Consider the following 13,455-nt stretch of genomic DNA (forward strand, 5'->3'; position numbering starts at 1 on the left):
GGACGACATGCTGGGGGCTTCCATGGCGTACATGGAGGCTATGGCTATGGCTCCCGCAACGAGGAGGGAACCAGGCTGCTGGAGTTCTGCGATGCAAATAATCTTATGATTTGCAACACTAACTTCAGGAAACCTACCAGCCACCTAGTCACTTACTAATCGGGCCAACATACCAGCCAAATTGACTACATCCTTACAAGGCAAAGGGAGAGATGGCTGCTTATAAATGCCAAAACCTTCCCAGGTGAAGAATGTACCCCACAACATAGACTGGTAGTTAGTGACTTTAGGATCAGGACTAGGAGGACAACCAGAAGACGACAAATATGGAGAAGAAGGATCTAGAAGCTTAAAGATCCTGCAAATGGACAGAGATTTAGGGACATATTACTTGAAGCCTCTGACGAAGTAGAAGGGGATAGAGCATCACAGGGGGTAGAAGACAGCTGGACGTTTCTAAGGGACAACTTGCTGAGAGCCACTGACCAGATCTGTGGCTGGTGCAAAGTCCCCTCTCGACCTAGAATAACGTGGTGGTGGAACAATATTGTAGACAGGGCTATTAGAGAAAAGAGACAGGCTTGGAAGGTCTGGAAAAATGGGGGTAGCAGGGGATTGTATCAGACTGCCAAAAGAGAAGCTAGGAGACAGGTTTATTTAGCCAGAGGGGAAGCAGATAAGAAAAAATTTACCAATGTTCTGCGCCGTGAGGACCAAAGACTGGAGGTGTTTCGTGTTGCAAGACAGTGTGTGAGAGAGAATCGTGATGTGGTAGGAGAGAAGTGTGTTCGCATGGAAGATGGTTCACTTGCGCTAAATGAGGATGCAAAGAGAGAGGTTTGGAGATGCCACTATGAAAGGTTGCTGAATGAAGAAAATGAATGGGATAAAGAGAGTCTGCCGAATGTTGACCCAACAGAGGGACCAGCTATCCGAGTTGATAGTTCCGTGGTAGCTAAGGCAATTAGAAGCATGAAGACAGGGAAAGCCCCAGGCCCATCAGGAATCACTGCAGAGATGCTCAAAATGTCTGGTAGTGTCGGCTATAGCCTAGTCACCCGTATAGTTAATCAGGTGATACACAAAGGGGTCATACCCAATGACTGGTGTAGCAGTATAATAGTCAACTGCTACAAAGGTAAAGGTGATGCCCTAGATACAAATAACTACAGAGGTATCAAGCTGTTGGACCAGGTGATGAAGGTTACGGAGAGGGTCATAGCCCAACTAATTAGAGAGAGAGTTAGTTTAGATGAGATGCAGTTTGGGTTTGTGCCAGGGAAAAGTACTACTGATGCTATATTCCTGGTAAGGCAGCTGCAGGAGAAATACCTAGCCAAAGATAAGCCCCTGTACCTGGCTTTTGTTGACATGGAGAAAGCCTTCGACAGGGTCCCCCGATCCCTTATCTGGTGGGCAATGAGGAAACTAGGGATAGATGAATGGTTAGTGAGAGCTGTGCGGGCCATGTACAGGGACGCCGCTAGTAGGGTGAGGGTTGGAAATGTGTACAGTGAAGAATTCCGGGTAGAGGTAGGAGTCCACCAAGGCTCAGTACTCAGCCCCCTCCTATTTATCATAGTCCTCCAGGCAATAACGGAGGAATTCAAGACAGGATGCCCTTGGGAGCTCCTCTATGCTGATGACCTTGCTCTAATTGCTGAGTCGCTATCAGAACTGGAGGAGAAGTTTCAGGTGTGGAAACAAGGATTAGAATCGAAGGGCCTCAGAGTCAATCTAGCTAAAACCAAAGTCGTAATCAGTAGGAAGGTAGACAAATCACAAACACCTTCAGGTAGATGGCCCTGCTCGATCTGTAGAAAAGGTGTAGGTAGAAACTCTATAAGATGCACCAAGTGTAAGCTATGGACACATAAGAGATGCAGCAATGTCAAAGGAAGGCTAACTAGGAAGATGGTTTTTGTATGTGGCAGATGCTCAGGAACAATAAACACTGAAAATGCTCTGAGACCAACTTCCGTCACTTTCCAGGGAGAAAAACTAGAAATAGTTGATAGTTTCCGTTACCTAGGTGACCAAGTCAGCAGCGGGGGCGGGTGTGCTGAAAGTGTAACTGCTAGAGTAAGAATAGCTTGGGCAAAGTTCAGAGAGCTCTTACCTCTACTGGTGACAAAAGGCCTCTCGCACAGAGTGAAAGGCAGAATGTATGATGCGTGTGTACGAACAGCCATGCTATATGGCAGTGAAACATGGGCCGTGACTGCTGAGGATATGCGTAAGCTCGCTAGAAATGAAGCCAGTATGCTCCGATGGATGTGTAATGCCGGTACTCACACTCGGCAGAGTGTAAGTACCTTGAGAGAAAAGTTGGACCTAAGAAGCATCAGTTGTGGTGTGCAAGAGAGACGTTTGCGCTGGTATGGTCATGTGGTGAGAATGGATGAAGATAGTTGTGTGAAAAAGTGCCACACCCTAGCGGTTGAGGGAACCTGTGGAAGAGGCAGACCCAGGAAAACCTGGGACGAGGTGGTGAAGCACGACCTTCGAACTTTAGGTCTCACTGAGGAAATGACTAGAGACCGAGACCTCTGGAAGTGTGCTGTGCGCGAGAAATCCCGGCAGGACAAGTGAGTCCATAACCCGTGGCCTTCTACATGGGATGGAGCCAGCCTACGTATGCATACCTTCCCTTCTTGGGACACAAAACTCTACTTGTGAAGACGTGTTGAGGCAAGTGAGGATCAGAATCGAAATCGATCAATGGAAATTGCGGATGTGCTACCAGTGCCGGTGGCATGTCAAAACTCTGCTTGTGAAGACCCATTGAGGCAAGTGACGATCAGAATCGAAATCGATCAATGGAAATTGCAGATGTGTTACCAGTGCCGGTGCCATGTAAGAGAACTTTCCGTTTCGCGACCGTTGCCAGCACCGCCCCGTTTCGTATCCGTTGCCAGCCTCGCCTAGCCCTCGTGCCGGTGGCACATAAAAAGCACCATCCGTTCGTGGCCGTTAGCCAGCTCTGTCTGGCACCAGTGCGGGTGGCACGTAAAAAGCACCCACTACACTCACGGAGTGGTTGGCGTTAGGAAGGGCATCCAGCCGTAGAAACACTGCCAGATTTGACTGGGCCTGATGAAGCCTTCTGGCTTCACAGACCCCAGTAGAACCATCCAACCCATGCTAGCATGGAAAACGGACGCTAAACGATGATGATGATGATGGGTTAGACTTGGGTGGTGATGATTGTGTTTGTGTGTGCGCAACAGCACAAGGTAAGCAAGTTTTAACAAATAGGCTATAAGCTTAATGCCGTTATGGAAAGAGAAAATGGTTTAATATTTTGGACATTAGTAAGGCAACCAGCTGGCAGAATTGTTAGCATACTGGGCATAATGTTTAGCAGCATTTCATCCATCTTCATGTTCTGACTTCAAATTCCACCGAGGTTGACTTTGCCTTTCATTTTCTATGGGTCAATAAAATAAGTTCCTGTTGAACATTGAAGTCAATCTAATTTATTTGCTCCTGGCCTTGAAACTGCTGGCCTTGTAGTCAGTATTTTGGACATTAGTCCATCATTCTTATTTCTTTTCCTGAGTGTGATGAGCATGAAATATCATTATCTTAAAATGAGTGTCAGCTATTTTAGATAAAGTAAATTATATAAAAAACGACATTGTTTAATTCTTAACTCAAAATTATTGTTTACAATATCATCATCATCATCATCATCATTTCCACCACCAGCAGCAGCAGCAGTTGCATTCTGCCTTTTATGCTGGCATGGGTTGGATGTGACATTATGGTCTAAATTTGTTCTTATTCAGAGTTACTGCCCACTTGATGGATCAGAGGACCACATCTCAGTTGCATAGTCCATCCAAGGGATTTTTAACCCAGTATTTTACATGCTGTTATTTATAGCTTTATCGGCTTTGAGTTCCACGATTCAGGATAATTTATTTCATGTCTCTTGAAGGTTCACTATCATTGTCATTTTCTGAATTCTTATGGTGCAGACATTAAAGATGAATATTATTTTCAAGATGAAATATGTATCAATTTATACTAATACCCTCAAATATTCTTCAAAGCATTATTTTATTTTTATTATAGGAACCATTTACTCATGAATCTTTGCTGTTAGACCAAAAAAGTCTACGATTAACCAAGAAAGAAAAGCAACTTGCCAAACAGGGTTATGTTATGGAGAAGAAAATGAATTTGAATTACAGTCGACAATCTTATACCATGTATTATCCTAAGCCAGGGCAGTCGACACAATATTATCAAGGTCCTGGGCCATGGTAAGTACTGCTTTTTTGTGTATATATTCTTTTGTCTCACTCATTTGGCCATGCTGGAGCGCTGCCTTTAGTTAAACAAATTGACCCCAGGACTTATTCTTTGTAAGCCTAGTACCTATTCTATCAGTCTCTTGTGCCAAAATGTTAAGGGGACATAAACACCTTAAAATTTCAAACAAATATATTTTAATATTGGGTAGGACCGCCTTTGGCAGTAGTTACAGCTTCAATTCTATGAGGTATGGACTCATACAAAGTTTGAATTGTTTCCAAAGGAATTTTTGTCCATTTTTCAGCTAAAACAGCCTCTAGTTCTTGTAGTGATGGTGGAGGATATTGACTCCTTACTTGTTTTTCTAAAATGCACCATAAATGTTCAATAATATTGAGGTCAGGGGACTGTGGTGGCCAGATAAGATGTTCAGCTTCACTAGAATGGTCCTTGTGCTGTTCAGTAACAACTTTAGCTGTGTGAATTGGTGCATTATCATTCTAAAAGATTGAGTTTCCCTCCAGAAACAGCTCCGCAAGCATAGGATGAATTTGATCAGATAAAATGCTTAAATAGTCATGACTATAAGTTCTGCCATGTAAGGAAACCATTGGGCCGGCAGATTTCTAAGATATAGCCCCCCCCCCCCCATCAACACAGATCCTCCTCCATATTTAACAGTTGAAAGAAAGCAGTCTGGATCAAATGCTTCTTTTGACTGTCTCCTCACGTATACTTGGCCGGTAGTCGGAAATATGGTAAAGGATGACTCGTCCAAGAAAATAACATTCTTCCGCTGCTCTAGGGAGCAATTCTGTTGGTTTTTACTCCACTCTAAACGCTTTGCAATGTTTGTTTTTGAAAGTAGTGGTTTTCTGATTGCAGCCCTTCCGTGAAATCCGACTTTGTGCAGCTCCTGGCGAACAGTTTTTGCGGAAACTGGGTTCTCGAGGTGGTCATTACGCTCTGTAGTAATTTTGGGAGCTGTACATTTGTGATCCTTTCTAACAATTCGCGTAAGAGTCTGACAGTCCCTACCTGAAAGTTTTGGTTTTCTTCAGGAATTTTGTTTCTACAAGGAGGTTTTTCCCTCTTTCTCAAAGGCTGTCATTACTTTCGAGACAGTAGCTCTTGAGACACCAAACAATTCAGCTGTTTTCGTTACGCTAGTGCCTGCCTTACGAGCACCAACAATTTGACCTCTTTGAAAGTCTGATAGATCTGTCATTTTAATGAATTTTAATTACCTTTTTCTGATGATATCTGGAAAGAAACAGCAATTTTAGCAAAACATATTAAGCAACGCTAACAATAAATCAAAAACCATAAAAATAAACAAGCTTTTGAAGGTTTTATAGATATTTCAAAATTATGATGCTAGGTGCTTCCATTATTTTGTCCAACCCCTATGTATATATATACAAAATTAATAAATAAAACATATGCATATATACATACATATATGTACGTACCTACCTATCTCTACATGTATATATCCATACATATATGGGTACAGGACACCAAAAAACGTCGAACATAATGAGAAACGAAAACATAAACACACAAAACCAAGGAACTGGACATTTTTCTTAAACAACGAAAAAATAGAGTACAGGACAAATAACACAAGGGAAATTCTCCTTCTTCAATCGCCATGGGTTCATCTACTCTGCGTTTCGAAGGTGAAGGCGATACGCATCTTCGATAGAAACTTTCCTTCCCACGAAAAGCAAATTAAATAAAATTTGAGATCTTTTTGCGGAGGGGTAAAAATGGTAACAAGAACAGGACAGTAACGACAGTACAAAATATAAACAGTAAAAGACAGGACAAGGAGAAAAACAAGACAAAAAGGGCTGTTAAGCCGAGCGAGATAAAGTATATGAACGCTATTTTTAAGAATGGCGAAGGAGCAACAGAAAATGCCATTTACACTTCAAGGAAACCAGGTCAGAAAGACAGTAGTAGAGCTCTCGTCTCGGGTCAACGATGGGAGGGAGGAGGAGGAGAAAGAGAGAGAGAAAAAGGGAATGGTTGTGAGGAAACCAGAAAGAACACACATATAAACATGACGGACTTGTTTCAGTTTCTATCTACCAAATCCATTCACAAGGCTTTGGTTGGCCCGAAGCTATAGTAGAAGACACTTGCCCAAGGTGCCACACAGTGGGAATGAACCCGGAACCATGTGGTTGGTAAGCAAGCTACTTACCACACAGCCACTCCTGCGCCTACATACATATATTCATGTATTTATGGTTTGCGTATTGTGTATATTTAATTTAGATGCCTCAACTTTTTTATCCATCTAAAAATACAGATCCAATGAAATGTAATTTTTACAGTTGTCATAACTATAAAATGTTTTAATTATGTAGCTAATATTCAACAACAGAACTCTACTTGCTTTTGTTGACTCTAAATTTAAAAGCTACAAAATAATTAAATGAAATTAAAAAATTTTAAATAGATAATTGGGGCAATGTATTTATTATACAAACAGGAAATGAAAAAAAAAATTGCAAGGATCAGATGGGTGTTGAACTCCTATTCCTGTGTTAATACTTTAGGACATTTACTTTATGATTCTTTTTTTTATCTGTTTCTTTGGATTTTAAGTAATTGTTACAATGTTTCCACTTTAAGAATTCGATAACTGATATAAAAACACATGCAAACAGCCACTTGTGTTGAAACCGGAGTAAAAGATGTTATTTATGTTGTAAACTTTGCAGTGAGACTGAATGGTGCAACATCAGTAATTTTGAAGATAGTATTATAATTTTTCAGATTATTAACCCCATCTTTAAAGAAACATGTTTTAAATATTTACATCAACAACTTGCTTAATTAGTTTTTATCTGTGATTGTCATCATATATATCTCATTTCTGCACTACATTTGCACTAATAACCTTTATTTCTTAAATAAGTGCATTAATGCTCTTATCCAGAAACCCTCTGACACATTCAGGAATATGACATTTGGTGATGATTGGAGATAATAATTCTAATTGAAACATAGTGTAAAATCTTTAAATAATGTTTCATTTGTGAAGATGAAATCAGTAGTTTATAATGTTTAACAGCAGAACATCTCAGACGTTTAAACATAAAGGTAATGTACTAGGACTCTAACCAAGAGACTTGAGTTTGATTTCCTTTGTTATTTTGTCACCACATTGCCATGCAATAGTTTCAAAACAATAGTTAAAAATCATAAATTAAAACTGTAAAGAAATTCTGTTAAAAATGAAAAATAATAAAAATTTAAAAAATGGTATAATTGCTGTTAATTTCAGGCCAAATAATATGCAAGCAGGTGAACGACCAGTTGCAAGTGTCAAACCGATTATATCAACTCCTGTACCAATGTCACTTCCTCAAGTCAATTTCCCACTCAATCAGATGTTGCGTTCTACAGTATCAGGACAACAAGTGAAAGTAGTCAGACCAGGTGTATCAGTACATCAAATTGTCACTACAACAGGTATATTTTGTGGCTGTTGATAATCTAAAACTGATAGCAAATCATTTTCATGTGGTTTTAATCTTTATTTTTGCCAGATGAAAGAAATAATTACAGTTGATGGATCAGTGTCTTAGTTTAATTTATGGCCATTGTTTGTATATGCTATCTCTGTAGGTGGTAGTTTATGAACATAGAGAACTCTCTAACAATCTTTTTCAGTGACATTCTTGTTCATTTCAGCACATAGAATAGTATTTGGAAGTAGTTTGCTATGACATGAAATTAAATTTTAAGCTATTTATTTTAATGAAAAATATGCATGGACACAAAAATAGTATACATAAAATAGTATAGCATAGCTATATCAGTTGGCTGTTAAAATTAAATGCTTCATATCTTACAATTTAGGCCTGATTGTGCTTCCTGTAATTGAGATAGTAAAGGAGTTGACAAATTTAGTTGAGACATTCGATTGATTTGGTAACTATAGAGACCACAAAAGTGGGATATAGTTTTTAGAAAAATGTTTATGAAAGCTAATCAGATAATGTTTCTAGACCTTATGTCAAAATGACCTTATGCTGTTATGGATATTTTGTCAAACAAAAGCAACAGTTGTCCCCACAAACCAATGGAGTTGCAATATGGCTGCTCAATCTACCAGAAATAGTAGCCAGCTGTCCCTCAGATAACATTCCATTGCCCTGAGAAGGGAAGGACACATTGGATAATATAGTCCTAGATATGAAATGTCTAAGAGGACTCAATAATCATGGCTGGAATGCCTTCAATCATTCTGGATTTACATGACACAGAAGCAACACAATTTGGTCATAGGCACTTCAAGAAATTCATATCATTTTTACTTTTGACTTATTTTCAAATATTTATTTATTATATATAAGATTTTTTTTATTTGTGTAATAATTACCTTCTGTTTTTTTTTTATTTCTTTTTGTGTTTTTTCTCATGCTTGAATGGCAGATATTTAAACCATTTAAGTTTTTATTATGCCTTGGTTTACATATTCAAAGTTCCTGTATAAAAGATACAAAACTTAGTATCACTTTCATTCTTTCCCATATCAGCTTGTTCTTCATTCCTGGCATTGGTTTTTGTCCTTTTTTTTCTTTTATAGATATTATGCTTCCTGGATCTAATAATAATTCATCATATCCAGATGTTATCCCAGCTGGACAGCAAATCCATGTAATTAAAACACCAAGAGGGGTATACATTCGAACAAATAAGGGCAAGATCTTTGCTGTTCGCTCCAAACCACCAGCCACTTCAACCACAACCAGCCAAACACCTCCAACAAGTTTATCTGATCTTCTCTTACCACCAGCTTTACCTGCAACATCCACCTCTACAAGTTCTGGTAACCTCAGTAATATTGGTGTCAGTTCAAGCAATTTAGGATCAAATAACAGTAATATATTTTACTTATTGCTTTATTTTTATTTTGTATAATTCTTTAAAAAAAAATTTTTTTCCGAACATTCTAACATCATTGATGGGTCAGTTGTTTTTAGCTTGACTGTTTGCTTGGACGTATGTGCCTTTTTCAATGTACAAAATACAATGGCTTGAAAACCATAACTGATCATTCCAGCAGTTTAACTGATAAAATATGGTGGGCTGAGATAAAGTTTGTAGAAAAGAAGAGATGGAACAACTTTGTAGTCGACTTGGAAGAGAATATATTCATTTTTTAATCTTATATAATAAAACAGAGTTTGTGTGTGTGTATCCTTATGGATTTGAATACTGAGTTGCCAATTTTGATGTATGACAAATCAAAAGATTTGGTAATCTCTTCAGCTATCAAATAAAGTATGTTTTTTTGCACAACTCTTTTTTACTGCAAAAATAACCTTGCAAATGACATCTGGTTGCACAATTTTGTGGTCTTTAGCTAATAGAGGCAACTCTGCCTAAACAATTTTTATGTCTTGCATAGAGCATAATGAGAAAATGTTTGGAGTTGTACCAGGGAATGAAACTTTGAAGATATACTGTCAACTTTATTAGTATTATTTAGTAGATAATCTTTTAATGTGAAGTATGTTTGTGTTTTGTTTCGCCCAGAGCTACCTCTGATGTAGCAGACCCATCGCATACTTTTTTATTCTTCTTCCTGAAATACTGTAAATCTGTGTCTTTCTTTTGATAAAGGGTGTGTTTTAAGAGAGATTTAGCTGCTATTTGAAGTAGCTCAAGTTACCACAGAGACATGTGTATGTATGTGTTTTGTTGTGGTGAAAAATTACTTTTACTTAGAATATTTTGCACAATAATTTTTAAAGAAATCTGAACATCTTTTTAACCATTCGACTTCAAATTACACTTGTTTAATTGTTGGATGTCAAGTAGACTGAGAGGTACATACAGTGTTATCGTATAGGATGGAAGTTCAATATGAAATTTTGAACTCCTTATCTTGTAGTTAGTAATCAATTACCTTAAATTTGAAGCCATTAAGTCTTTAAACATTATTTTACTGGATTTAGTCTTTTGACTGTCACCATGATAGTGTATCACCTGCAAAAATTTAATTGATCATACTGACCTCAGTATGTATTTCAATCTGTCATTTATTTTATAGATCTCTGCTTGATGAACTTTGAGACATAATAGGACACAATACTGGATTTAACAACAAATGTAAACACACACACACACATATTAGGTACAAGAATGATTGTGTGGTTGAGAAATTTGCTTCCCAACCACATGGTTCCATGTTCAGTCCCTCTACATGATACCTTGGGCAAATGTTTTCTACTATAGCCCTAGGTCAACCAGAGACTTGTGATGGAAACTGCAGCGTTGTTCATCAGAAAATGACCAAAAAACAGGTTTATAAAGAGAAGAGTTGTTTGTTTCATACACAATTACAATTTCCATTTGATTTTCATTTTGATGTTGATGTACTTGACTCAGTAGGTCTCCTCAAGCACAGCAGCTCACCCTACGATCCAAGGTACTTTTGAATGGGCTGGGGCTGGTTATGCAAAACTGGTGTAGGATGCAGCCGTGAACTCACTTTATTTGTCGGGTCTTTGCAGTCACAGCATATCTCCAGAGGTCTCAGTCTTTCATCATTGCCTCAATCCCAAACAGATACTTTCCAGTTGACTGGTTGAAATGTTTTAGTTTGTCTTGGGCTGAATTTATTCCAATTAGAAAATTATTTACATGATTTTGTTACGTGCTACTTTGCGAGGCAGGAGTAATGTTCTTGGATTTCTCAAACTCTCCTCGCTTGGCCTACTTTATATGGCATAGCTCTAGAGGATAGGGAAAATTTATAGTTGTTATATTTTTCGTAAAGGATAGTAATTTTATACCATCCGTAAAATTGACTGTGTTTCATTCAAATTAAACTTGCATTTTGAAATTAAAATGCGGAAGTAAATTCAACTACATATTGAAAATTGGAATTCTAATGTTAACTGTATTTTAAAATGTTTTAAATTATTTGCATTATTGTTATTTTAATTAAACCCAATTTCTCTTTTTTTTTTTTTCAGATGCTCCTGGAAAGAATTCTCTTAGTTTTCTTGAAAGCAGACCTAATAATCAAATAATAAATAGCAACAATACTGAAGCGTCAAATTCTTCAAATTACCCAGATTATTTAAATTATCTACGATCTTTAAAACCACAGTTTCAATCTGGATACTTTCCTAAAGCTCTGAGCAGTAGGAATTCCAACGTAGGGAATAGTAATTTTAATAGTATGCTACCTCAGCATATGATTCAGTCACCATCAAGTCAACAGCTATCTCATTTTCCAGTTGACTCTCAAGCTTCTGATCGCAACAAATCTTTCCCATCATCCACACACCAATTGGGTTCTCATTCATTGTCTCTTCCAGCTACATCACTCCAAAAACAAATGTCTCTGCAAAAGGATAATGATATTTGCATTATTAGTGATGACGAAGGCAAAATGGACAATGAATCCGAGGGAATCATTAACGCTCCCACCACCTTGAATTTAAGCAGTAGCTCCACTGACAACTGCAGTAATACTGATATTACAAATAAATCTTCATCTTCATTCATCCATTCACCTGCTTTAGATTTACCTGCCATGATTGATAATATACCATTGCAGACTACCACTAATACATCAAACATTAATCTTTCATCTCAGTCACCGTATAACTCTGATTCATATGTTAGGTCATCTCCCAAACTGGCACAAGTTGTAGAAATGGGAAACAGTGCTAGCAATAACAGTTGTACTGTTGACTCCCAGCAAATTGGCTCAAATGACTTTTCAACCCATTCACTTCTGCCAACATTTTCATCAATTCCACAATCTGAAAATCACCACCAACATCAAGGGCATCGACAGCCTCAGATTTCACCTATTCCTGTTTCTAATTCTGGGCTCTCTTCTGCCTCTAACCTGAATATGTCTTCTTCCAACTTCAGTCCTTCTCTACCTAACCTTCAACAACAGAGCCTATACAACATACCTAATTACAGTTTTGGCAACATGCTATCTCCGCACATGTTGACAAATAAAAAGTCAGGACAATCTCCAATTGAAAATTCTGGCTATAATCCACTTCCCACTTTCTCTCCTTCAATTATGAATCAAGCACCAATCAATAATAATAATAATAGTAATAACAATAATAATAACCCTGATAACCTGAATCCAAGGACCAACACTTCTGAGCCCAGTCTCTCACACTCACAAACTCTTTCATCTTTACTTTAATCTTGAAAGTCTTAAACAATTCTGTGTTTTTTCAAGCAGCTTTCACAAATGATAGTGTTTTCCGTTTTTATTTACATTCTTTTCTGCTACCCAAATCCTTATTTTCTTAACTTTTATGTCATAATATAACAAGAAGGAGAAAGAGGATATAAATTTCAATTTGTAATTGTCAGAAATGAATTTTGCTATGTCAAGATTAGAAAAGACTTGTACTGACAATTTCTTTCCATGTTTTCATAATTTTCTAGATGCACCTATCATATGTTTCACTAACTTTGAAATATTTATTGAAACATGTCATATATAATCCATTTTTATTCTGTTATCTCAGTTTTATTTCAATTTGTTAATTGTTTTGATCATTAAAGCAACAGGTTAGTTTTTATAATGTGCACAATTTCTGCTATGTCTTCTAGGTTCAGAGAAATGCCAATATACTATGCAAGATAGAATAAGCATATTATTTTAGGTTTAGAAAATAAAGTGTCAAGTTAAGAAAAATGTTTTAATTTGGTTTTGTAATTTGAAAAGGCCTCAACTGTCACCCTAATGATTGGAAAAGTTTCATATTTTGGTAGGTTTTTTCCATAGGTCTTGTTCACTTGTTTTGAATAAAAATTAATATTTGAATATGTAGCCAAAACTAATGTCTTTGTAGATACAGAAAAAGATGTTTGAAATATAGGTAAACTAATTTTGGAAATCTTCTAAGAAGTCTTCCAAAATCAACACAAGCATTATTATTATTATTTATATTTTTCAAAATGATATTGAGTAAAGAAATAGATCTCATTCCTTTCTAGTTTTATTCATTTGTATAAGATCTCATTCACTAAAAAACCTCATATCAGTTATTTCAAGCTTTTGGTCAATGATTCCACATGTTATAAGCACTTTATAGTTCCTCAGAAAGTTTAAACCTTTGATTTCTCGTGTGTGTATTATTTTAATTCTGATGTTATTGTTTTGGTGTTTGGCCT

The 13,455-nt window shown here is 37.3% G+C and overlaps 1 protein-coding gene across 1 annotated transcript in view; it reads left to right on the forward strand.

The window, feature by feature from the left end:
* LOC115209081 (helicase ARIP4) overlaps window positions 1-13,138 on the forward strand; it is a 90,060-nt gene extending 76,922 nt beyond the window's left edge. Inside the window, exons 18-21 of the mRNA XM_029777187.2 lie at window positions 4,081-4,271; window positions 7,565-7,752; window positions 8,873-9,166; window positions 11,271-13,138. Of these exons, the coding sequence (XP_029633047.1) occupies window positions 4,081-4,271; window positions 7,565-7,752; window positions 8,873-9,166; window positions 11,271-12,475 (1,878 nt within the window). The 3' untranslated portion in view covers window positions 12,476-13,138. The remainder of the gene's footprint in view (window positions 1-4,080; window positions 4,272-7,564; window positions 7,753-8,872; window positions 9,167-11,270) is intronic.
* The last annotated feature ends 317 nt before the right edge of the window (window positions 13,139-13,455 follow it).

This window comes from Octopus sinensis, linkage group LG3 (assembly GCF_006345805.1).
Source record: "Octopus sinensis linkage group LG3, ASM634580v1, whole genome shotgun sequence".
Classification (NCBI taxonomy): domain Eukaryota; kingdom Metazoa; phylum Mollusca; class Cephalopoda; order Octopoda; family Octopodidae; genus Octopus; species Octopus sinensis.